Genomic DNA, 26,376 nt, shown 5'->3' on the forward strand with positions numbered 1-26,376 from the left:
AGGAACTTTCAGACCAATTCTGGATCTAAAAATTCTAAACAAATTCCTCAGAGTTCCATCCTTCAAGATGGAGACCATTCAGACAATCTTACCAATGATCCAGGAAGGTCAATATATGACTACTGTGGATTTAAAGGATGTGTACCTTCATATTCCTATCCACAAAGATCACCATCAGTTCCTAAGGTTCGCTTTTCTGGACAAGCATTACCAGTTCGTGGCCCTTTCCTTCGGGTTGGCCACCGCTCCAAGAATTTTCACAAAGGTGCTAGGGTCCCTTCTGGCGGTCCTAAGACCGTGGGGCATTGCAGTAGCACCCTATCTGGACGACATCTTCATACAGGCGTCGTCTTTTCTCAGAGCCAAGGCTCATACGGAAATTGTTCTGGCCTTTCTAAGGTCTCACGGGTGGAAAGTGAACACCGAAAAAAGTTCTCTGTCCCCACTCACAAGGGTTCCCTTCCTGGGGACATTAATAGACTCGGTAGAAATGAAAATATTTCTGACGGAGGTCAGAAGGTTAAAGCTTCTCAGCACTTGCCGAGCTCTTCATTCCATTCCTCGGCCATCTGTAGCTCAGTGCATGGAGGTAATCGGATTAATGGTAGCGGCAATGGACGTAGTTCCTTTTGCTCGAATTCATCTCAGGCCACTGCAATTGTGCATGCTCAAACAGTGGAATGGAGATTATGCAGATTTGTCTCCTCAAATCCAACTGTACCAGAACACCAGAGATTCTCTTCTCTGGTGGTTGTTTCAGGATCACCTGTCTCAGGGAATGTGCTTCCGCAGACCAGAGTGGATCATTTTAACGACCGACGCCAGTCTGATAGGCTGGGGCGCGGTCTGGGGCTCCCTGAAAGCTCAGGGCCTATGGTCTCGGGAAGAGTCTCTTCTCCCGATAAACATTTTGGAACTGAGAGCGATATTCAATACGCTCCAGGCATGGCCTCAGCTAGCGGCGGCCAAGTTCATCAGATTTCAGTCGGACAACATCACGACTGTAGCATACATAAATCATCAGGGAGGAACAAAGAGTTCCTTAGCGATGAATGAAGTAACAAAGATAATCAGGTGGGCGGAGGATCACTCTTGTCACCTATCTGCAATTCACATCCCAGGAGTAGACAACTGGGAAGCGGATTTCCTAAGTCGTCAGACTTTTCACCCGGGGGAGTGGGAACTCCACCCGGAGGTATTTGCTCAGCTGATTCAGCTTTGGGGCGTTCCGGAGTTGGATCTGATGGCGTCCCGTCAGAACACCAAACTTCCTCTTTAAGGCTCCAGCTCCAGGGATCCCAAGGCGGCATTGATAGATGCTCTAGTAGCGCCTTGGTCCTTCAATCTGGCCTATGTCTTTCCACCATTTCCCCTTCTCCCTCGGCTGGTAGCCAGAATCAAACAGGTGAAGGCCTCTGTAATTCTGATAGCGCCTGCGTGGCCACGCAGGACTTGGTATGCAGACCTAGTGGACATGTCAGCTGTTCCACCATGGACACTGCCAATGAGGCAGGATCTTCTAATACAGGGTCCATTCAAGCATCCAAATCTAGCTTCTCTGAAGCTGACTGCCTGGAGATTGAACGCTTAATTCTATCCAAGCGTGGGTTCTCTGAATCAGTCATAGATACTCTGATCCAAGCTAGAAAACCTGTCACCAGGAAAATTTACCATAAGATATGGCGGAAATATCTTTGTTGGTGTGAATCCAAGGGTTACTCGTGGAGTAAGATTAGGATTCCAAGGATATGGTCTTTTCTCCAAGAAGGATTGGTGAAAGGTTTATCAGCTAGTTCCTTAAAGGGGCAGATATCAGCTCTGTCTATCCTTTTACACAAGCGTCTGGCAGGAGTGCCAGATGTTCACAGGCATTAGTCAGAATCAAGCCTGTCTATAAATCAGTGGCTCCTCCATGGAGTCTAAATTTAGTTCTTTCAGTTCTTCAAGGGGTTCCGTTTGAACCTTTACATTCCATAGATATTAAGTTATTTTCTTGGAAAGTTTTGTTGTTGGTAGCTATATCTTCTGCTCGAAGAGTTTCAGAATTGTCTGCTTTGCAGTGTAATTCACCCTATCTGGTGTTCCATGCAGATAAGGTAGTTTTACATACCAAACCTGGTTTTCTTCCTAAGGTTGTTTCTAATAAGAACATTAACCAGGAAATCATTGTTCCTTCTCTGTGTCCTAATCCAACTTCTAAGAAGGAACGGCTGTTACACAATCTTGATGTGGTTCGTGCTTTGAAATTCTATTTACAAGCAACTAAGGATTTCAGACAAACATCATCCTTGTTTGTTGTCTATTCTGGTAAGAGGAGAGGTCAAAAAGCGACAGCTACCTCTCTTTCCTTCTGGTTGAAAAGCATCATCCGATTGGCTTATGAGACTGCTGGACAGCAGCCTCCTGAACGAATTACAGCTCATTCCACCAGAGCTGTGGCTTCCACTTGGGCCTTCAAGAATGAGGCTTCTGTTGAACAGATTTTTAAGGCAGCGACTTGGTCTTCACTGCATACTTTTGACAAATTTTACAAATTCGATACTTTTGCTTCTTCGGAGGCTATTTTTGGGAGAAAGGTTTTGCAAGCAGTGGTGCCTTCCGTTTAGGTTACCTGTCTTGTTCCCACCCTTCATCTGTGTCCTAAAGCTTTGGTATTGGTATCCCACAAGTAAGGATGAATCCGTGGACTGGATACACCTTGCAAGAGAAAACAGAATTTATGCTTACCTGATAAATTACTTTCTCTTGCGGTGTATCCAGTCCACGGCCCGCCCTGGCAATTAAGTCAGGTTAAAAATTTATTATTAAACTACAGTCACCACTGCACCCTATGGTTTCTCCTTTTTCTCCTAACAGTCGGTCTAATGACTGGGGGGGGCGGAGCCAGAGGGGGAGCTATATGGACAGCTTTGCTGTGTGCTCTCTTTGCCACTTCCTGTAGGGAATGAGAATATCCCACAAGTAAGGATGAATCCGTGGACTGGATACACCGCAAGGGAAAGTAATTTATCAGGTAAGTATAAATTCTGTTTTTTTTTGTCCTGATATGTAGGGAATGGCAGGCAAACCACTTTACCAACTGGATGCATTGTCTCCACGTATGTGTTTGTTTGTATGTATGTATGTATGTGTGTGTAGATAGATAGATATATATATATATCTGTGTGTGTGTGTGTGTGTTTGTGTTTTTATATAATGCACTAAGGACATCAGGAAAACTTAAGTGTCTATTTATGGTTCCCCATGAAAACTGACAAGGCATGTTAAGGGACATGAAACCCACATTTTTTCTTTCATGATTTAGAAAGAGAATGCAATTTTAAACATCTTTCTAATTTACTTCTATTATATAATTTGTTTTATTTTCTTGATATTCTTTGCTGAAAAGCATTTCTAGATATGTTCAGTAGCTGCTGATTCGTTGCTGCACATAGAAGCCTTGTGTGATTGGCTCACCCATTTGCATTGCTTTTTCTTCAACTAAGGATACCTAAAAAATGAAGCAAAATAAATAATAGGAGTAAATTGTAATGTTGTTTAAAATTGTATTCGCTATCTGAATAATGAAAGAAAGATTTTTGGGTTTAGTGGCCCTTTAACCCCTTAATGACCGGACCATTTTTCAATTTTCTTACCCTTAATGACAATGGCTATTTTTACATTTCTGCAGTGTTTGTGTTTAGCTGTAATTTTCCTCTTACTCATTTACTGTACCCATACATATTATATACCGTTTTTCTCGCCATTAAATGGACTTTCTAAGGATACCATTATTTTCATCATATCTTATAATTTCCTATAAAAAAAAATATAAAATATGAGGAAAAAATTGAAAAAAACACACTTTTTCTAACTTTGACCCCCAAAATCTGTTACACATCTACAATCACCAAAAAACACCTATGCTAAATAGTTTCTAAATTTTGTCCTGAGTTTAGAAATACCCAATGTTTACATGTTCTTTACTTTTTTTGCAAGTTATAGGGCCATAAATACAAGTAGCACTTTGCTATTTCCAAACAACTTTTTTTCAAAATTAGCGCTAGTTACATTGGAACCCTGATATCTGTCAGGAATACCTGAATATCCCTTGACATGTATATATTTTTTTTTAGAAGACAACCCAAAGTATTGATCTAGGCCCATTTTGGTATATTTCATGCCACCATTTCACCGCCAAATGTCATCAAATAAAAAAAAAAGTTCACTTTTTCACAAATTTTGTCACAAACTTTAGGTTTCCCACTGAAATTATTTACAAACAGCTTCTGCAATTAAGGCACAAATGGTTGTAAATGCTTCTTTGGGATCCCCTTTGTTCAGAAATAGCAGACTTATATGGCTTTGTGGTTGCTTTTTGGTAAGTAGAAGGCCGCTAAATGCTGCTGCGCACCACACGTAAATTATGCCCAGCAGTTAAGGGGTTAAATTAGGTAGCTTGTAGGGAGCTTGCAGGGTTAATTTTAGCTTTAGGGTAGAGATCAGCCTCCCACCTGACACATCCCACCCCCTGATCCCTCCCAAACAGTTCTCTTCCCTCCCCCACCCCACAATTGTCCCCGCCATCTTAAGTACTGGCAGAAAGTCTGCCAGTACTAAATAAAAGGAGTTTTTATTTTTTTTAATAAAAAAAAATAAAATGTTTTAGCTGTGATGGACTCCTGCCTTAGCCCCAACCTCCATGATCCCCCCCCCCCAGCAATCTAACCCTCTCCCCTACCTAATTGCCGCCATCTTGGGTACTGGCAGCTGTCTGCCAGTACCCAATTTGCCCCCCAAAAAAGTGTTTTTAATTATTATTTTTTATTACTAATTTATTTTTTTCTGTAGTGTAGCAGCCCCCCACAATACCCCAACCCCCTCCCCCTCCCAGATCCTCATATATATATATTTCCCCCCCTCTTCCCACTCATTGGTGTCAGTGTGTTTAGGTGATCGCGGGCGTGCGCGCGCACCCGCACGCTCCCGGCACCCGGCGTGCACATTGCACTAACAGGAGCCGGATGCCGGGTAGCGATGGGCCGCCCACCCGCCTCCCTGTTGCGCTCCCACCCACCAACGAACCGGCCGCATCGCTACCGGTGCAGAGAGGGCCACAGAGTGGCTCTCTCTGCATCAGATGCTTTCTAAGGGTATTGCAGGATGCCTCAATATCGAGGCATCACTGCAATACCCTGAGAGCTGCTGGAAGCGATTGCGATCGCTTCCAGCACTCTCTTAGACAAGTGACGTACCAGGTACGTCCATTGTCACTAACTGCAAGTTTTTGCAGGACGTACCTGGTACGTCACTTGTCATTAAGGGGTTAAGGCACACTTAACCAGGGCTATTGCTACTTCTTGGGCTTGTCAGGCAGATACTACTCCAGATGAGATTTTCCAAACAGTGATTTGGAAGTCTCCTCTGTGCTTTTATCTTTCATTATAAATTAGAAGTGCATCAATCTTCTGCTAAATGTGGCCACAAGATTCTATTCTATTTAGCAAGCAAAGCCAAGTTACACCTCCTCCCTTCTGTCCACCTTTTTTGGCCAGAACCAAGAATAGGCGGAGGGAGAAGTTAAGGGGTCCTATTTGTTTGATAGGTTTGGAGAGTCCATTCTGTACATTTCTCCTAGGGGTCTTAAGAATTGTATTCAGGGATATAAGCACACATATAGAAATTGCTTATATTTGGTTGAGAGTTTCTAGTTTTTTACTTCATTATTGTTTGAGTATATTTTGGCGCCAATGCATGCACTCATGGCCCTACTTATTTTTTAACATGCTTGTATAGTATTTTTCTTTTGCATAGTTAGCTAATGTTCTGTTTTCTAATTCAGAAATGTGGTCAACCTTAAAGGGACACTGAATCCAATTTTTTTCTTTCTTTCGTGATTCAGATAGAGCATGCAATTTTAAGCAACTTTCTAATTTACTCCTATTATAAATTTTTCTTCGTTCTCTTGCTATCTTTATTTGAAAAAGAAGACAGCTGGGTTTTTTGGTTCAGTACTCTTGACAGCACTTTTTTATTGGTGGATTAATTTATCCACCAATCAGCAAGAACAACCCAGGTTGTTCACCAAAAATGGGCCAGCATCTTAACTTACATTTTTGCATTTCAAATAAAGATACCAAAAATTAAAAAATTGATAATAGGAGTAAATTAGACAGTTGCTTAAAATTGCATGCTCTATCTGAATCACAAAAGAACAAAATTTGGGTTCAGTGTCCCTTTAAGTCTGTGACTTTTACTTATTAGCTGTTTTTACTTTTTTGGTGAGTTTACTACTCACACATATGTAGTTCCTGTATGGAACTGTCTTTTAGGGAGACTGTTCTCCATTTACCCTGTGACTGATAACATTTGATTGGAACCTATTGCAGTAGTGCTATGTGAATATGGGAAGTCCAGTAAGCCTTACTTATCTAATTTGAATGCATCCTTCTGATACAGGTATTTGTAAACAGAACATTTCCCATGGTCTGTCTGTACTTGCACAAATTATTAAAGCTGTTAGATATACCATATATGTTAATAAGCCTACTAAAATAATGTGAAATTGTAGCCCTAAAGGGATATAAAATGTTATTTTGTGATTTAGACAGCATATCATTTTTTTTAAAAGTTTCCAACTTCTATTCTCAATTTTGCTTCGTTCCCATGATATTCTGTGTTGAAGAGACACCTAGTTGTCTGGAGCACTACATGGCAAGTAATAGTGCTGCCATCTAGTGCTCTTGCAAATAGATTACATTCTTGCAAAACTTCTACCATATAGTGTTAGACATGTGCATGCTCCTGAGCTTACGCACCGGCTTTTCAACAAAATATACCTAAAAAAAAAAGCAAATTTGATAATAGAAGTAAATTAGAAAGTTATTTAAAATTGCATGCTCTATATGAATTATGAAACTAAAATGTGGGGTTTCATGTCCCTTTAATTGAATCTTTGTATTGCAATTTTAATAAAACATATTATAAGATATGTGTAATGTCTCTCCCTTTTATCTGTTTCCTTAGGAAGCTGAAGATCCCATAATAGAATGTCATGAATATGAGAACGATGTTTCACCTTCCAGAACTGGTGCATCATCTATTACATCTGGGGATCTTGCAGACATTAGTTCCTTTTCTTCAAAGACTTCCAGCCTACAGCGTACTTCTAGTGGCGCCAGCAGCGGTATGTCTGCAGCACAGAGTATAAGTGGTGGTAGCTCAGAAAGATCAAAGCCATCATCTGGTCATAGAGGAAAGTGTACTCTGTCAGAGTCAGAATTTGCTGTTCCCAGTGGGCGTGGGCTACTTGGAAAATTAAGGTATTTCTTTGATTAAACAGCTATATATTTTAATTATGTTAAAAGCATATTGAGATATTCTAGAAATTGCACTTGAGGGTTCAACAAAATTATTTGCATATTTTTTAGGGTATGGCTGTTGTAAATCTTTACTGAAGAAAATGCCATTCTGATGTTAATAGTATTTCTCTTGTAAGGTGTATCCAGTCCATGGATCATCCATTACTTGTGGGATATTCTCCTTCCCAACAGGAAGTTGCAAGAGGATCACCCACAGCAGAGCTGCTATATAGCTCCTCCCCTAACTGCCATATCCAGTCATTCTCTTGCAAACTCTCAACATAGCTGGAGGTAGTAAGAGGAAAGTGGTGTATCCTTTCCACCATGGACCCTGCCTCTGAGACAAGACCTTCTACTACAAGGTCCTTTCAATCATACAAATCTAATTTCTCTGAGACTGACTGCATGGAGATTGAACGCTTGATTTTATCAAAACGTGGCTTCTCCGAGTCAGTCATTGATACCCTTATACAGGCACGAAAGCCTGTCACCAGGAAAATCTACCATAAGATATGGCGTAAATACCTTTATTGGTGTGAATCCAAGAATTACTCATGGAGTAAGGTTAGGATTCCTAGGATATTGTCCTTTCTCCAAGAGGGTTTGGAAAAAGGATTATCAGCTAGTTCTTTAAAGGGACAGATTTCTGCTCTGTCTATTCTTTTGCACAAGCGTCTGGCAGAAGTTCCAGATGTTCAAGCTTTTTGTCAGGCTTTGGTTAGAATTAAGCCTGTGTTTAAACCTGTTGCTCCCCCATGGAGCTTAAACTTGGTTCTTAAAGTTCTTCAAGGGGTTCCGTTTGAACCCCTACATTCCATTGATATCAAACTTTTATCTTGGAAAGTTCTGTTTTTAATGGCTATTTCCTCGGCTCGGAGAGTCTCTGAGTTATCTGCCTTACAATGTGATTCTCCTTATCTGATTTTCCATTCAGATAAAGTAGTTCTGCGTACAAAACCTGGGTTTTTACCTAAGGTAGTTTCTAACAAGAATATCAATCAAGAGATTGTTGTTCCATCATTGTGTCCTAATCCTTCTTCAAAGAAGGAATGCCTTTTACATAATCTGGACGTGGTCCGTGCTTTAAAGTTTTACTTACAAGCTACTAAAGATTTTCGCCAAACATCTACACTGTTTGTTGTTTACTCTGGACAGAGGAGAGGTCAAAAAGCTTCGGCAACCTCTCTTTCTTTTTGGCTTCGGAGCGTAATACGCTTAGCTTATGAGACTGCTGGACAGCAGCCCACTGAAAGGATTACAGCTCATTCTACTAGAGCTGTGGCTTCCACCTGGGCCTTTAAAAATGAGGCTTCTGTTGAACAGATTTGCAAGGCGGCGACTTGGTCTTCGCTTCATACCTTTTCAAAATTTTACAAATTTGATACTTTTGCTTCTTCGGAGGCTATTTTTGGGAGAAAGGTTCTACAGGCAGTGGTTCCTTCCATTTAAGCCTGCCTTGTCCCTCCCTTCATACGTGTACTTTAGCTTTGGTATTGGTATCCCACAAGTAATGGATGATCCGTGGACTGGATACACCTTACAAGAGAAAACATAATTTATGCTTACCTGATAAATTTATTTCTCTTGTGGTGTATCCAGTCCACAGCCCACCCTGTCTTTTTAAGGCAGGTCTAAATTTTAATTTAAACTACAGTCACCACTGCACCCTATGGTTTCTCCTTTCTTGGCTTGTTTCGGTCGAATGACTGGATATGGCAGTTAGGGGAGGAGCTATATAGCAGCTCTGCTGTGGGTGATCATCTTGCAACTTCCTGTTGGGAAGGAGAATATCCCACAAGTAATGGATGATCCGTGGACTGGATACACCACAAGAGAAATAAATTTATCAGGTAAGCATAAATTATGTTTTACTTGTACTTTTACTGTGTGCTCTCAAACATTGATATAATACTGTATTAACATAGTCAAAGCGGATGTGAATGCAGAGGAATGGGTGTCGAAGACTCTTACAGGATATAACTTTACAAATTTTTTTCCCCAGTCCTAGGAAAGGGGCCTGCCAGCTAGGGTCTCCACTTCGATCAGGAGAACTAACTGGGGTGCAAGTGAGTGAAGACGAGACAGACTCATCACTTGCCAGTAGACCGGGGACCAAAGCACCCCTTACACCTCGTGGAAGAGGGAGAAGGGGGCGTCCTCCTTCTCGAACTGCAAGGTAGCCACAGTAATGCAGAATATCCTGATTGTGTTAGAACCCAGGAAGGTGTTGGTGTTAACTATGTATCATAATGTTGTTATACTATGGTGGTGCCCTCTCAAATTACTTTACACAATTAAAAAAATGTTACACACAGAATATAATATTTCTTTCTTCTGTTATGTGTGATCAGTCCACGGGTCATCATTACTTCTGGGATATAACTCCTCCCCAACAGGAAATGCAAGAGGATTCACCCAGCAGAGCTGCATATAGCTCCTCCCCTCTACGTCAGTCCCAGTCATTCTCTTGCACCCAACGACTAGATAGGATGTGTGAGAGGACTATGGTGATTATACTTAGTTTTTATGACTTCAATCAAAAGTTTGTTATTTTATAATAGCACCGGAGCGTGTTATTACTTCTCTGGCAGACTTTGAGGAAGAATCTACCAGAGTTTTTACTATGATTTTAACCGGAGTAGTTAAGATCATATTGCTGTTCTCGGCCATCTGAGGGAGGTAAAAGCTTCAGATCAGGGGACAGGGGCAGATGAATCTGCATTGAGGTATGTAGCAGTTTTTATTTTCTGAATGGAATTGATGAGAAAATCCTGCTATACCGTTATAATGACATGTATGTATACACTTCAGTATTCTGGGAATGGTACTTCACCGGAACTACTCTGTTAAAGGTCACTAATCTTTTTAATAAGTATTATATCATGTTAAACGTTTTTGCTGGAATGTAGAATCGTTTACATTGCTGAGGTACTGAGTAAATAAATGTTTGGGCTTTATTTTCCACTTGGCAGTAGTTTGCTTTGAATTGTGACAGTTTCGTTTCTCTTCACTGCTGTGTGTGAGAGGGAGGGGCCGTTTTTGGCGCTCTTTGCTACGCATCAACAATTTCCAGTCAGCTATTATTATTTTTCCTGCATGATCCGGTTCATCTCTGGCAGATCTCAGGGGTCTTCAAACTTCTTGAAGGGAGGTACATTCTCTCAGCAGAGCTGTGAGAATTTTTTATATTGACTGTGGATAAAGACGTTACTCAATAATTTTTATGTCAAATTTAGTTATGTTATCTTACTAATGGAACAAAACCTTTGCTAAAAGTTGTATTGTTTTAAAGTTGATGCTATAACTGTTTCTCAGTTCATTATCTCAACTGTCATTTAATCGTTTAAGTACCTCTTTGAGGCACAGTACGTTTTTGCTAAAAAAGATTATAACCAGGTTGCAAGTTATTGCTAGTGTGTTAAACATGTCTGACTCAGAGGAAGATATCTGTGTCATTTGTTCCAATGCCAAGGTGGAGCCCAATAGAAATTTATGTACTAACTGTATTGATGCTACTTTAAATAAAAGTCAATCTGTACAATGTGAACAAATTTCACCAATCTGCGAGGGGAGAGTTATGCCGACTAACTCGCCTCACGCGGCAGTACCTGCATCTCCCGCCCGGGAGGTGCGTGATATTATGGCACCTAGTACATCTGGGCGGCCATTACAGATAACATTACAAGATATGGCTACTGTTATGACTGAAGTTTTGTCTAAATTACCAGAACTAAGAGGCAAGCGTGATCACTCTGGGGTGAGAACAGAGTGCGCTGACAATACTAGGGCCATGTCTGATACTGCGTCACAGCTTGCAGAGCATGAGGACGGAGAGCTTCATTCTGTGGGTGACGGTTCTGATCCAAACAGATTGGATTCAGATATTTCAAATTTTAAATTTAAATTGGAGAACCTCCGTGTATTACTAGGGGAGGTCTTAGCAGCTCTCAATGATTGTAACACCGTTGCAATACCAGAGAAACTATGTAGGTTGGATAAATACTTTGCGGTACCGGCGAGTACTGACGTTTTTCCTATACCTAAGAGATTAACTGAAATTGTTACTAAGGAGTGGGATAGACCCGGTGTGCCGTTCTCACCCCCTCCAATATTTAGAAAGATGTTTCCTATAGACGCCACCACTCGGGACTTATGGCAAACGGTCCCTAAGGTGGAGGGAGCAGTTTCTACTCTAGCTAAGCGTACCACTATCCCGGTGGAGGATAGCTGTGCTTTTTCAGATCCAATGGATAAAAAATTAGAGGGTTACCTTAAGAAAATGTTTGTTCAACAAGGTTTTATTTTGCAACCCCTTGCATGTATCGCGCCGATTACGGCTGCGGCAGCATTTTGGATTGAGTCTCTGGAAGAGAACCTTAGTTCATCTACGCTAGACGACATTATGGACAGGCTTAGAGTCCTTAAACTAGCTAATTCATTCATTTCGGAGGCCGTAGTACATTTAACCAAACTTACGGCTAAGAACTCAGGATTCGCCATACAGGCACGTAGGGCACTGTGGCTAAAATCCTGGTCAGCTGATGTTACTTCTAAGTCCAAATTACTTAATATACCTTTCAAGGGGCAGTCCTTATTTGGGCCCGGTTTGAAAGAAATTATCGCTGACATTACAGGAGGTAAGGGCCACGCCCTACCTCAAGACAAAGCCAAAGCTAAGGCTAGACAGTCTAATTTTCGTCCCTTTCGGAATTTCAAAACAGGAGCAGCATCAACCTCCACTGCACCAAAACAGGAAGGAGCTGTTGCTCGTTACAGGCAAGGCTGGAAGCCCAACCAGTCCTGGAACAAGGGCAAACAGGCCAGGAAACCTGCTGCTGCCCCAAAGACAGCATGAACCGAGAGCCCCCGATCCGGGACCGGATCTAGTGGGGGGCAGACTTTCTCTCTTCGCCCAGGCCTGGGCAAGAGATGTTCAGGATCCCTGGGCGCTAGAGATCATATCTCAGGGATACCTTCTAGACTTCAAATTATCTCCCCCAAGAGGGAGATTTCATCTGTCAAGATTGTCAACAAACCAGATAAAGAAAGAAGCGTTTCTACGCTGTGTACAAGATCTGTTATTAATGGGAGTGATCCATCCGGTTCCGCGGTCGGAACAAGGACAAGGGTTCTACTCAAACCTGTTTGTGGTTCCCAAAAAAGAGGGAACTTTCAGACCAATCTTAGATTTAAAGATTCTAAACAAATTCCTAAGAGTTCCATCGTTCAAAATGGAAACTATTCGGACAATCTTGCCCATGATCCAAAAGGGTCAGTACATGACCACAGTGGATTTAAAAGATGCTTACCTTCACATACCGATCCACAAAGATCATCACCGGTATCTACGGTTTGCCTTCCTAGACAGGCACTACCAGTTTGTAGCTCTTCCATTCGGATTGGCTACGGCCCCAAGAATCTTCACAAAGATTCTAGGTGCCCTCCTGGCGGTACTAAGACCGCGAGGGATTTCGGTAGCTCCGTACCTAGACGACATTCTAATACAAGCTTCAAGCTTTCAAACTGCCAAGTCTCATACAGAGTTAGTTCTGGCATTTCTAAGGTCGCATGGATGGAAAGTGAACGAAAAGAAGAGTTCTCTTTTTCCTCTCACAAGAGTTCCATTCTTGGGGACTCTTATAGATTCTGTAGAAATGAAGATTTACCTGACAGAGGACAGGTTAACAAAGCTTCAAGATGCATGCCGTGTCCTTCATTCCATTCAACACCCGTCAGTAGCTCAATGCATGGAGGTGATCGGCTTAATGGTAGCGGCAATGGACATAGTACCTTTTGCACGTCTACACCTCAGACCGCTGCAATTATGCATGCTAAGTCAGTGGAATGGGGATTACTCAGATTTGTCCCCTACTCTGAATCTGAATCAAGAGACCAGAAATTCTCTTCTATGGTGGCTTCATCGGCCACACCTGTCCAGGGGGATGCCATTCAGCAGGCCAGACTGGACAATTGTAACAACAGACGCCAGCCTACTAGGTTGGGGCGCTGTCTGGAATTCTCTGAAGGCTCAGGGATTATGGAATCAGGAGGAGAGTCTCCTTCCAATAAACATTCTGGAATTGAGAGCAGTTCTCAATGCCCTTCTGGCTTGGCCCCAATTAACAACTCGGGGGTTCATCAGGTTTCAGTCGGACAATATCACGACTGTAGCTTACATCAACCATCAGGGAGGGACAAGAAGCTCCCTAGCAATGATGGAAGTATCAAAGATAATTCGATGGGCAGAGTCTCACTCTTGCCACCTGTCAGCAATCCACATCCCGGGAGTGGAGAACTGGGAGGCGGATTTCTTGAGTCGCCAGACTTTTCATCCGGGGGAGTGGGAACTTCATCCGGAGGTCTTTGCCCAAATACTTCGACGTTGGGGCAAACCACAGATAGATCTCATGGCGTCTCGCCAGAACGCCAAGCTTCCTCACTACGGGTCCAGATCCAGGGATCCGGGAGCGGTTCTGATAGATGCTTTGACAGCACCTTGGAACTTCGGGATGGCTTATGTGTTTCCACCCTTCCCGCTGCTTCCTCGATTGATTGCCAAAATCAAACAGGAGAGAGCATCAGTGATTCTAATAGCACCTGCATGGCCACGCAGGACTTGGTATGCAGATCTAGTGGACATGTCATCCTGTCCGCCTTGGTCTCTACCTCTAAGACAGGACCTTCTGATACAGGGTCCGTTCAAACATCAAAATCTAACTTCTCTGAAGCTGACTGCTTGGAAATTGAACGCTTGATTTTATCAAAACGTGGTTTTTCTGAGTCGGTTATTGATACCCTGATACAGGCTAGGAAGCCTGTTACCAGAAAGATTTACCATAAAATATGGCGTAAATACCTATACTGGTGTGAATCCAAACGTTACTCCTGGAGTAAGGTTAGGATCTCTAGGATCTTGTCCTTTCTACAAGAAGGCTTAGAAAAGGGTTTATCGGCTAGTTCATTAAAGGGACAGATTTCAGCTCTGTCCATCTTGTTACACAGGCGTCTGTCAGAAAATCCAGACGTCCAGGCCTTTTGTCAGGCTTTAGCTAGGATCAAGCCTGTGTTTAAAGCTGTTGCTCCACCATGGAGTTTAAACTTAGTTCTTAACGTTTTACAGGGTGTTCCGTTTGAACCCCTTCATTCCATTGATATAAAATTGTTATCTTGGAAAGTTCTGTTTTTAATGGCTATTTCCTCGGCTCGAAGAGTCTCTGAGTTATCAGCATTACATTGTGATTCTCCTTATCTGATTTTTCACTCAGACAAGGTAGTTCTGCGTACTAAACCTGGGTTCTTACCTAAGGTAGTTACTAACAGGAATATCAATCAAGAGATTGTTGTTCCATCCTTGTGTCCTAATCCTTCTTCAAAGAAGGAACGTCTTCTACACAATCTGGATGTAGTTCGTGCCCTCAAGTTCTACTTGCAGGCAACTAAAGATTTTCGTCAAACTTCTTCCCTGTTTGTCGTTTATTCTGGACAGAGGAGAGGTCAAAAAGCTTCTGCTACCTCTCTCTCTTTTTGGCTTCGTAGCATAATACGTTTAGCCTATGAGACTGCTGGACAGCAGCCTCCTGAAAGAATTACAGCCCACTCCACTAGAGCTGTGGCTTCCACTTGGGCCTTTAAGAATGAGGCCTCTGTTGAACAGATTTGCAAGGCTGCAACTTGGTCTTCGCTTCATACTTTTTCCAAATTTTACAAATTTGATACTTTTGCTTCTTCGGAGGCTATTTTTGGGAGAAAGGTTCTTCAGGCAGTGGTTCCTTCTGTATAATGAGCCTGCCTATCCCTCCCGTCATCCGTGTACTTTTGCTTTGGTATTGGTATCCCAGAAGTAATGATGACCCGTGGACTGATCACACATAACAGAAGAAAACATAATTTATGCTTACCTGATAAATTCCTTTCTTCTGTTGTGTGATCAGTCCACGGCCCGCCCTGTTTTTAAGGCAGGTAAATATTTTTTAAATTATACTCCAGTCACCACTTCACCCTTGGTTACTCCTTTCTCGTTGATTCTTGGTCGAATGACTGGGACTGACGTAGAGGGGAGGAGCTATATGCAGCTCTGCTGGGTGAATCCTCTTGCATTTCCTGTTGGGGAGGAGTTATATCCCAGAAGTAATGATGACCCGTGGACTGATCACACAACAGAAGAAAGGAATTTATCAGGTAAGCATAAATTATGTTTTTATGTAATTAGCAAGAGTCCATGAGCTAGTGACGTATGGGATATACATTCCTACCAGGAGGGGCAAAGTTTCCCAAACCTCAAAATGCCTACAAATACACCCCTCACCACACCCACAAATCAATTTTACAAACTTTGCCTCCTATGGAGGTGGTGAAGTAAGTTTGTGCTAGATTCTACGTTGATATGCGCTCTGCAGCAGGTTGGAGCCCGGTTTTCCTCTCAGCGTGCAGTGAATGTCAGAGGGATGTGAGGAGAGTATTGCCTATTTTGAATGCAGTGATCTCCTTCTACGGGGTCTATTTCATAGGTTCTCTGTTATCGGTCGTAGAGATTCATCTCTTACCTCCCTTTTCAGATCGACGATATACTCTTATATATATACCATTACCTCTGCTGATTTTCGTTTCAGTACTGGTCTGGCTTTCTACAAACATGTAGATGAGTGTCCTGGGGTAAGTAAGTCTTATTTTCTGTGACACTCTAAGCTATGGTTGGGCACTTTTTTAATAAAGTTCTAAATATATGTATTCAAACATTTATTTGCCTTGACTCAGGATGTTCAACATTCCTTATTTTCAGACAGTCAGTTTCATATTTGGGATAATGCACTTGAATCAATTATTTTTCTTACCTTAAAAATTTGACTTTTTTCCCTGTGGGCTGTTAGGCTCGCGGGGGCTGAAAATGCTTCATTTCTCTTGTTAAGTGTAGTCAGTCCACGGGTCATCCATTACTTATGGAATATATCTCTTCCTAACGGGAAGCTGCAAGAGGATCACCCAGCAGAGCTGCTACATAGCTCCTCCCCTCACATGTCATATTCAGTCATTCGTTTATTTCTACAATCAAAAGTTTGTTATTTTAAATGGCACCGGAGTGTGCTGTTTATTCTCAGGCAGCATTAGAAGAAGAATCTGCCTGCGTTTTCTATGATCTTAGCAGACGTAACTAAGATCCACTGGCTGTTCTCATCTGAGGAGTGAGGTAACTTCAGAGAAGGGGAATAGCATGCAGGGCCCCCTGCAAATGAGGTATGTGCAGTAATTATTTTTCTGAGGAATGGAATTGACTGAGAAAATACTGCTGATACCAATGTAAAGTAAGTTCAGCCTTAAATGCAGTGATAGCGACTGGTATTAGGCTGATGAGTGTGTGTACACTGAATGTATTTTTCTAAGGAATGGAATTGACTCTGAAAATACTGTTAATACTGAAATAATGTATGAGCCTTAACTGCAGTAAAAGCGACTGGTAGCAGGCTTATTAATAACAATTCATAACTTTTCAAATGTATGTTTAAAACGTTTACTGGCATGTTAATCGTTTTTTGTGAGGTACTTGGTGATAAAACTTATTGGGGCATGATTTTTACCACATGGCCATCTTTGTTTTCTGCATAGAAACAGTTTTCTGAGCTTCCCCACTGTTGTAATATGAGTGGGAGGGGCCTATTTTAGCGCTTTTTTGCACAGTAAAAAATTCAGTCACAATCTGTCTACTTCATCCTCCATGATCCAGATCGTCTCTAGAGAGCTCAGGGGTCTTCAAAATTCATTTTGAGGGAGGTAATCAGTCACAGCAGACCTGTGACAGTGTGTTTTGACTGTGAGAAAAACGTTAATTATTAAATTGTTAATCCGTTTTTGGGTATTAAGGGGTTAATCATCCATTTGCTGGTGGGTGCAATCCTTTGCTAACTTAATACATTTACTGTGAAAAATTGGTTGCTATAACTATTTTGGTTAATTGTTATTTCAACTGTGACAGCTTTTTGTGCTTCTTAAAGGCACAGTAGCGTTTTTTATATTGCTTGTAAATTTATTTAGAAAAGTATTTCCAAGCTTGCTAGTCTCATTGCTAGTCTGTTTAAACATGTCTGACACAGATTAATCTCTTTGTTCACTATGTTTAAAGGCCAATGTGGAGCCCAATAGAAATTTTATGTACTAATTGCATTGATGCTACTTTAAATAAAAGTCAATCTTTACATGTAAAGAAATTATCACCAGACAACGAGGGGGAAGTTATGCCGACTAACTCTCCTCACGTGTCAGTACCTTCGCCTCCCGCTCAGGAGGTGCGTGATTTTGTGGCGCCAAGTACATCAGGGAGGCCCTTACAAATCACTTTGCATGGCTACTGTTATGACAGAAGTATTATCTAAATTGCCAGAATTAAGAGGCAAGCGCGATAGCTCTGGGTTAAGGACAGAGCGCGCGGATGAGGTGAGAGCCATGTCAGATACTGCGTCACAGTTTGCAGAACGTGAAGACGGAGAGCTTCATTCTGTGGGTGACGGATCTGATCCAGGGAGACTGGATTCAGAGATTTCTCATTTTAAATTTAAGCTTGAGAACCTCCGCATATTACTAGGGGAGGTATTAGCGGCTCTGAATGATTGTAACACGGTTGCAATTCCAGAAAAATTATGTAGGTTGGATAGATACTATGCGGTACCGGTGTGTACTGACGTGTTTCCTATACCTAAAAGGCTTACAGAGATTATTAGCAAGGAGTGGGATGGACCTGGTGTGCCCTTTTCCCCTCCTCCCATATTTAGGAAAATGTTTCCTATAGACGCCACCACACGAGACTTATGGCAGACGGTCCCTAAGGTGGAGGGAGCAGTTTCTACTTTAGCTAAGCGTTCCACTATCCCGGTGGAGGATAGTTGTGCCTTTTCAGATCCAATGGATAAGAAATTAGAGGGTTACCTTAAGAAAATGTTTGTTCAACAAGGTTTTATCTTACAGCCCCTTGCATGCATTGCGCCTGTCACTGCTGCGGCGGCATTCTGGTTTGAGTCTCTGGAAGAGGCCATTCGCACAGCTTCATTGGATGAAATTATGAACAAGCTTAAAGCACTTAAGCTAGCTAACGCATTTGTTTCTGATGCCGTCGTACATTTAACCAAACTTACGGCTAAGAACTCCGGATTCGCCATCCAAGCGCGCAGAGCGCTATGGCTTAAATCCTGGTCAGCTGACGTGACTTCTAAATCTAAATTGCTTAATATTCCTTTCAAAGGGCAGACCTTATTCGGGCCCGGCTTGAAAGAAATTATAGCTGACATTACGGGAGGTAAGGGCCATGCTCTACCTCAGGACAGGGCCAAACAGTCTAATTTTCGTGCCTTTCGTAACTTCAAGGCTGGAGCAGCATCAACTTCCTCCGCTCCAAAACAGGAAGCAGCTGTTGCTCGTTAAAGGCAGGGCTGGAAAGTTAACCAGTCCTGGAACAAGGGCAAGCAGGCCAAGAAACCTGCTGCTGCCCCCAAGACAGCATGAAGAGAGGGCCCCCTATCCGGAAACGGATCTAGTGGGGGGCAGACTTTCTCTCTTCGCCCAGGCGTTGGAGATCATATCTCAGGGATATCTCCTGGACTTCAAAACTTCTCCTCCACGAGGGAGATTTCATCTTTCAAGGTTATCAGCAAACCAAATAAAGAAAGAGGCGTTTCTACGCTGTGTACAAGACCTTTTACTAATGGGGGTGATCCACCCAGTTCCGCGGACGGAACACGGCAGGGATTCTATTCAAATCTATTTGTGGTTCCCAAGAAAGAGGGAACCTTCAGACCAATCTTGGACTTAAAGATCCTAAACAAATTTCTAAGACTTCCATCATTCAAAATGGAAACTATTCGAACCATCCTTCCCATGATCCAAGAGGGTCAGTACATGACCACAGTGGATTTAAAGGATGCCTACCTTCACATACCGATTCACAAGGATCATTATCGGTACCTAAGATTTGCTTTCCTAGACAGGCATTACCAGTTTGTAGCTCTTCCCTTCGGATTAGCTACGGCTCCAAGAATCTTTACAAAATTTCTGGGCTCACTTCTGGCGGTACTAAGACCGCGAGGCATAGCGGTGACTCCGTACCTAGACGACATTCTGATACAAGCGTCAAGTTTTCAAACTGCCAAGTCTCATACAGAGATAGTTCTGGCATTTCTGAGGTTGCATGGGTGGAAGGTGAACGTGGAAAAGAGTTCTCTATTACCACTTAAAAGAGTTCCCTTTCTAGGGACTCTTATAGATTCTGTAGAGATGAAAATTTACCTGACAGAGGCCAGGTTATCAAAACTTCTAAATGCTTGCCGTGTCCTTCATTCCATTCCACACCCGTCAGTAGCTCAGTGCATGGAAGTAATCGGCTTAATGATAGCGGCAATGGACATAGTACCATTTGCGTGCCTGCATCTCAGACCGCTGCAATTGTGCATGCTAAGTCAGTGGAACGGGGATTACTCAGATTTGTCCCCCCTACTAAGTCTGGATCAAGAGACCAGAGATTCTCTTCTATGGTGGCTCTCTCGGCCACATCTGTCCAAGGGGATGACCTTTCGCAGGCCAGATTGGACGATTGTAACAACAGACGCCAGCCTTCTAGGCTGGGGCGCAGTCTGGAACTCCCTGAAAGCTCAGGGATTATGGACTCAGGAGGAGAAACTCCTCCCAATAAATATTCTGGAATTAAGAGCAATATTCAATGCTCTCCTAGCTTGGCCTCAGTTAGCAACTCTGAGGTTCATCAGATTTCAGTCGGACAACATCACGACTGTGGCTTACATCAACCATCAAGGGGGAACCAGAAGTTCCCTAGCGATGTTGGAAGTCTCAAAGATAATTCGCTGGGCAGAGTCTCACTCTTGCCACCTGTCAGCGATTTACATCCCAGGCGTAGAGAACTGGGAGGCGGATTTTCTAAGTCGCCAGACTTTTCATCCGGGGGAGTGGGAACTTCATCCGGAGGTCTTTGCTCAACTGATTCTTCGTTGGGGCAAACCAGATCTGGATCTCATGGCGTCTCGCCAGAACGCCAAGCTTCCTTGTTACGGATCCAGGTCCAGGGACCCGGGAGCGGTGCTGATAGATGCTCTGACAGCCCCTTGGGTCTTCAACATGGCTTATGTGTTTCCACCATTCCCGATGCTTCCTCGTTTGATTGCCAAGATCAAACAGGAGAGAGCTTCGGTGATTCTGATAGCGCCTGCGTGGCCACGCAGGACCTGGTATGCAGACCTAGTCCACCGTGGTCTCTACCTCTGAGACAGGACCTTCTAATTCAGGGTCCTTTCAAACATCCAAATCTAATTTCTCTGAGGCTGACTGCATGGAGATTGAACGCTTGATTCTATCAAAGCGTGGCTTCTCGGAGTCGGTTATTGATACCTTAATACAGGCTAGGAAGCCTGTTACCAGAAAAATTTACCATAAGATATGGCGTAAATATTTATATTGGTGCGAATCCAAGAGTTACTCATGGAGTAAGGTTAGGATTCCTAGGATATTGTCCTTTCTACAAGAGGGTTTAGAAAAGGGCTTATCTGCTAGTTCGTTAAAGGGACAGATTTCTGCTCTGTCTATTCTTCTACACAAACGTCTGGCTGAAGTTCCAGACGTTCAGGCTTTTTGTCAGGCTTTAACTGTTGCTCCGCCGTGGAGCTTAAACTTAGTTCTTAATGTTCTTCAAGGCGTTCCATTTGAACCCCTTCATTCCATTGATATCAAGCTGTTATCCTGGAAGGTTTTGTTTTTGAGGGCTATTTCCTCGGCTCGAAGAGTCTCTGAGTTATCTGCCTTACATTGTGATTCTCCTTATCTGATTTTTCATTCAGACAAGGTAGTTCTGCGTACTAAACCTGAGTTCTTACCTAAGGTAGTTACTAACAGGAATATCAATCAAGAGATTGTTGTTCCATCACTGTGTCCTAACCCTTCTTCAAAGAAGGAACGACTTTTGCATAATTTGGACGTAGTCCGTGCCCTGAAGTTCTATTTGCAGGCAACTAAAGATTTTCGTCAAACTTCTTCCCTGTTTGTCGTTTACTCTGGACAGAGAAGAGGTCAAAAGGCTTCGGCTACCTCTCTCTCTTTTTGGCTTCGTAGCATAATACGTTTAGCATATGAGACTGCTGGACAGCAGCCTCCTGAAAGGATTACAGCTCATTCTACTAGAGCTGTGGCTTCCACCTGGGCCTTTAAAAATGAGGCCTCTGTTGAACAGATTTGCAAGGCTGCGACTTGGTCTTCGCTTCACACCTTTTCAAAATTTTACAAATTTGACACTTTTGCTTCTTTGGAGGCTATTTTTGGGAGAAAGGTACTTCAGGCAGTGGTTCCTTCTGTTTAATGTTCCTGCCTTGTCCCTTCCTTCATCCGTGTACTTTAGCTTTGGTATTGGTATTCCATAAGTAATGGATGACCCGTGGACTGACTACACTTAACAAGAGAAAACATAATTTATGCTTACCTGATAAATTTATTTCTCTTGTATTGTAGTCAGTCCACGGCCCGCCCTGTCTTTAAGGCAGACCTAAATTTTAATTAAACTCCAGTCACCACTGCACCCTATGGTTTCTCCTTTCTCGTCTGCTTTGGTCGAATGACTGAATATGACATGTGAGGGGAGGAGCTATGTAGCAGCTCTGCTGGGTGATCCTCTTGCAGCTTCCTGTTAGGAAGAGATATATTCCATAAGTAATGGATGACCCGTGGACTGACTACACTACAAGAGAAATAAATTTATCAGGTAAGCATAAATTATGTTTTCTCCTGTTAAGTGTAGTCAGTCCACGGGTCATCCATTACTTATGGAATATTTCTCTTCCTAACAGGAAACTGCAAGAGAATTACCCAGCAGAGCTTGCTATATAGCTCCTCCCCTCACCTATCATACTCAGTCATTCTCTTGCAGCCTAACTAAAAACAAGGTTTTATATTACAACCCCTTGCATGCATCGCGCCTGTTACTGCTGCGGCGGCATTCTGGTTTGAGTCTCTGGAAGAGACCATTCGCACAGCTCCATTGGATGAAATTATGAACAAGCTTAAAACCCTTAAGCTAGCTAACTCATTTGTTTCTGATGCCGTCGTACACTTAACCAAACTTACGGCTAAGAACTCCGGATTCGCCATTCAAGCGCGCAGAGCGCTGTGGCTTAAATCCTGGTCAGCTGACGTGACTTCTAAATCCAAATTGCTTAATATTCCTTTCAAAGGGCAGACCTTATTCGGGCCCGGCTTGAAAGAAATTATTGCTGACATTACGGGAGGTAAGGGCCATGCTCTACCTCAGGACAGGGCCAAATCAAAGGCCAAACAGTCTAATTTTCGTGCCTTTCGTAACTTCAAGGCAGGAGCAGCATCAACTTCCACCGCTCCAAAACAGGAAGGAGCTGTTGCTCGTTACAGGCAGGGCTGGAAAATTAACCAGTCCTGGAACAGGGGCAAGCAGGCCAAGAAACCTGCTGCTGCCCCCAAGACAGCATGAAGAGAGGGCCCCCTATCCGGAAACGGATCTAGTGGGGGGCAGACTTTCTCTCTTCGCCCAAGCTTGGGCAAGAGATGTCCAGGATCCCTGGGCGTTGGAGATCATATCTCAGGGATATCTCCTGGACTTCAAAACTTCTCCTCCACGGGGGAGATTTCATCTTTCAAGGTTATCAGCAAACCAAACAAAGAAAGAGGCGTTTCTACGCTGTGTACAAGACCTCTTACTAATGGGGGTAATCCACCCAGTTCCGCGGACGGAACACGGGCAGGGATTCTATTCAAATCTATTTGTGGTTCCCAAAAAAGAGGGAACCTTCAGACCAATCTTGGACTTAAAAATCCTAAACAAATTTCTAAGAGTTCCATCATTCAAAATGGAAACTATTCGAACCATCCTTCCCATGATCCAAGAGGGTCAGTACATGACCACGGTGGACTTAAAGGATGCCTACCTTCACATACCGATTCACAAGGACCATTACCGGTATCTGAGATTTGCCTTCCTAGACAGGCATTACCAGTTTGTAGCTCTTCCCTTCGGATTAGCTACGGCCCCAAGAATCTTTACAAAAATTCTAGGATCACTTCTGGCGGTACTAAGACCGCAAGGCATAGCGGTGACTCCGTACCTAGACGACATTCTGATACAAGCGTCAAGTTTTCAAACTGCCAAGTCTCATACAGAGATAGTTCTGGCATTTCTGAGGTCGCATGGGTGGAAGGTGAACGTGGAAAAGAGTTCTCTATTACCACTTACAAGAGTTCCCTTTCTAGGGACTCTTATAGATTCTGTAGAGATAAAAATTTACCTGACAGAGGCCAGGTTATTAAAACTTCTAAATGCTTGCCGTGTCCTTCACTCCATTCCACACCCGTCAGTAGCTCAGTGCATGGAAGTAATCGGCTTAATGGTAGCGGCAATGGACATAGTACCATTTGCGCGCCTGCATCTCAGACCGCTGCAATTGTGCATGCTAAGTCAGTGGAACGGGGATTACTCAGATTTGTCCCCCCTACTAAATCTGGATCAAAAGACCAGAGATTCTCTTCTATGGTGGCTCTCTCGGCCACATCTGTCCAAGGGGATGACCTTTCGCAGGCCAGATTGGACGATTGTAACAACAGACGCCAGCCTTCTAGGCTGGGGAGCAGTCTGGAATTCCCTGAAAGCTCAGGGATTATGGACTCAGGAGGAGAAACTCCTCCCAATAAATATTCTGGAGTTAAGAGCAATATTCAATGCTCTCCTAGCTTGGCCTCAGTTAGCAACTCTGAGGTTCATCAGATTTCAGTCGGACAACATCACGACTGTGGCTTACATCAACCATCAAGGGGGAACCAGAAGTTCCCTAGCGATGTTGGAAGTCTCAAAGATAATTCGCTGGGCAGAGTCTCACTCTTGCCACCTGTCAGCGATCTACATCCCAGGCGTGGAGAACTGGGAGGCGGATTTTCTAAGTCGCCAGACTTTTCATCCGGGAAAGTGGGAGCTCCATCCGGAGGTCTTTGCTCAACTGATTCGTCGTTGGGGCAAACCAGATCTGGATCTCATGGCGTCTCGTCAGAACGCCAAGCTTCCTTGTTACGGATCCAGGTCCAGGGACCCGGGAGCGGTGCTGATAGATGCTCTGACAGCCCCTTGGGTCTTCAACATGGCTTATGTGTTTCCACCATTCCCGATGCTTCCTCGTTTGATTGCCAAGATCAAACAGGAGAGAGCTTCGGTGATTCTGATAGCGCCTGCGTGGCCACGCAGGACCTGGTATGCAGACCTAGTGGACATGTCGTCCTGTCCACCGTGGTCTCTGCCTCTGAGACAGGACCTTCTAATTCAGGGTCCTTTCAAACATCCAAATCTAATTTCTCTGAGGCTGACTGCATGGAGATTGAACGCTTGATTCTATCAAAGCGTGGTTTCTCTGAGTCGGTTATTGATACCTTAATACAGGCTAGGAAGCCTGTTACCAGAAAAATTTACCATAAAATATGGCGTAAATATTTACGTTGGTGCGAATCCAAGAGTTACTCATGGAGTAAGGTTAGGATTCCTAGGATATTGTCCTTTCTACAAGAGGGTTTAGAAAAGGGCTTATCTACTAATTCGTTAAAGGGACAGATTTCTGCTCTGTCTATTCTTCTACACAAACGTCTGGCTGAAGTTCCAGACGTTCAGGCTTTAACTAGGATTAAGCCTGTGTTTAAGTCTGTTGCTCCGCCGTGGAGCTTAAACTTAGTTCTTAATGTTCTTCAAGGCGTTCCATTTGAACCCCTTCATTCCATTGATATCAAGTTGTTATCTTGGAAAGTTCTGTTTTTGATGGCTATTTCCTCGGCTCGAAGAGTCTCTGAGTTATCTGCCTTACATTGTGATTCTCCTTATCTGATTTTTCATTCAGACAAGGTAGTCCTGCGTACTAAACCTGGGTTCTTACCTAAGGTAGTTACTAACAGGAATATCAATCAAGAGATAGTTGTTCCATCTCTGTGTCATAACCCTTCTTCAAAGAAGGAACGACTTTTGCATAATCTGGACGTAGTCCGTGCCCTGAAATTCTATTTGCAGGCAACTAAGGATTTTCGTCAAACTTCTTCCCTGTTTGTCGTTTACTCTGGACAGAGGAGAGGTCAAAAGGCTTCGGCTACCTCTCTCTCTTTTTGGCTTCGTAGCATAATACGCTTAGCCTATGAGACTGCTGGACAGCAGCCTCCTGAAAGGATTACAGCTCATTCTACTAGAGCTGTGGCTTCCACCTGGGCCTTTAAAAATGAGACCTCTGTTGAACAGATTTGCAAGGCTGCGACTTGGTCTTCGCTTCACACTTTTTCAAAATTTTACAAATTTGACACTTTTGCTTCGTCGGAGGCTATTTTTGGGAGAAAGGTACTTCAGGCAGTGGTTCCTTCTGTTTAATGTTCCTGCCTTGTCCCTCCCTTCATCCGTGTACTTTAGCTTTGGTATTGGTATTCCATAAGTAATGGATGACCCGTGGACTGACTACACTTAACAGGAGAAAACATAATTTATGCTTACCTGATAAATTCCTTTCTCCTGTAGTGTAGTCAGTCCACGGCCCGCCCTGTTTTTACGGCAGGTCTAAATTTTAATTAAACTCCAGTCACCACTGTACCCTATGGTTCCTCCTTTCTCGTCTGCTTTGGTCGAATGACTGAGTATGATAGGTGAGGGGAGGAGCTATATAGCAAGCTCTGCTGGGTAATTCTCTTGCAGTTTCCTGTTAGGAAGAGAAATATTCCATAAGTAATGTATGACCCGTGGACTGACTACACTACAGGAGAAAGGAATTTATCAGGTAAGCATAAATTCTGTTTTTATTGCGTCATTCTTGGCGCGGACTTTTTTGGCGCAAAATCTTTTCTGCCGGAAGTTGCGTCATTTTTGACGTTCTTTTGCGCCAAAAAATGTCGGCGTTCCGGACGTGGCGTAATTTTTGGCGCCAAAAAGCATTTAGGCGCCAAATAATGTGGGCGTCTTATTTGGCGCTAAAAAAAATATGGGCGTCGCTTTTGTCTCCACATTATTTAAGTCTCATTT

The 26,376-nt window shown here is 43.1% G+C and overlaps 1 protein-coding gene across 3 annotated transcripts in view; it reads left to right on the top strand.

The window, feature by feature from the left end:
* LOC128663412 (TP53-binding protein 1) overlaps nucleotides 1–26,376 on the top strand; it is an 816,604-nt gene that overhangs the window by 551,112 nt on the left and 239,116 nt on the right. For all 3 annotated transcript variants that reach the window (XM_053717732.1, XM_053717733.1, XM_053717734.1), the window contains exons 9-10: nucleotides 7,006–7,301; nucleotides 9,343–9,516. In XM_053717732.1, the coding sequence (XP_053573707.1) occupies nucleotides 7,006–7,301; nucleotides 9,343–9,516 (470 nt within the window). The remainder of the gene's footprint in view (nucleotides 1–7,005; nucleotides 7,302–9,342; nucleotides 9,517–26,376) is intronic.

Source organism: Bombina bombina, chromosome 6 (genome assembly GCF_027579735.1).
Source record: "Bombina bombina isolate aBomBom1 chromosome 6, aBomBom1.pri, whole genome shotgun sequence".
Taxonomy (NCBI): Eukaryota; Metazoa; Chordata; class Amphibia; order Anura; family Bombinatoridae; genus Bombina; species Bombina bombina.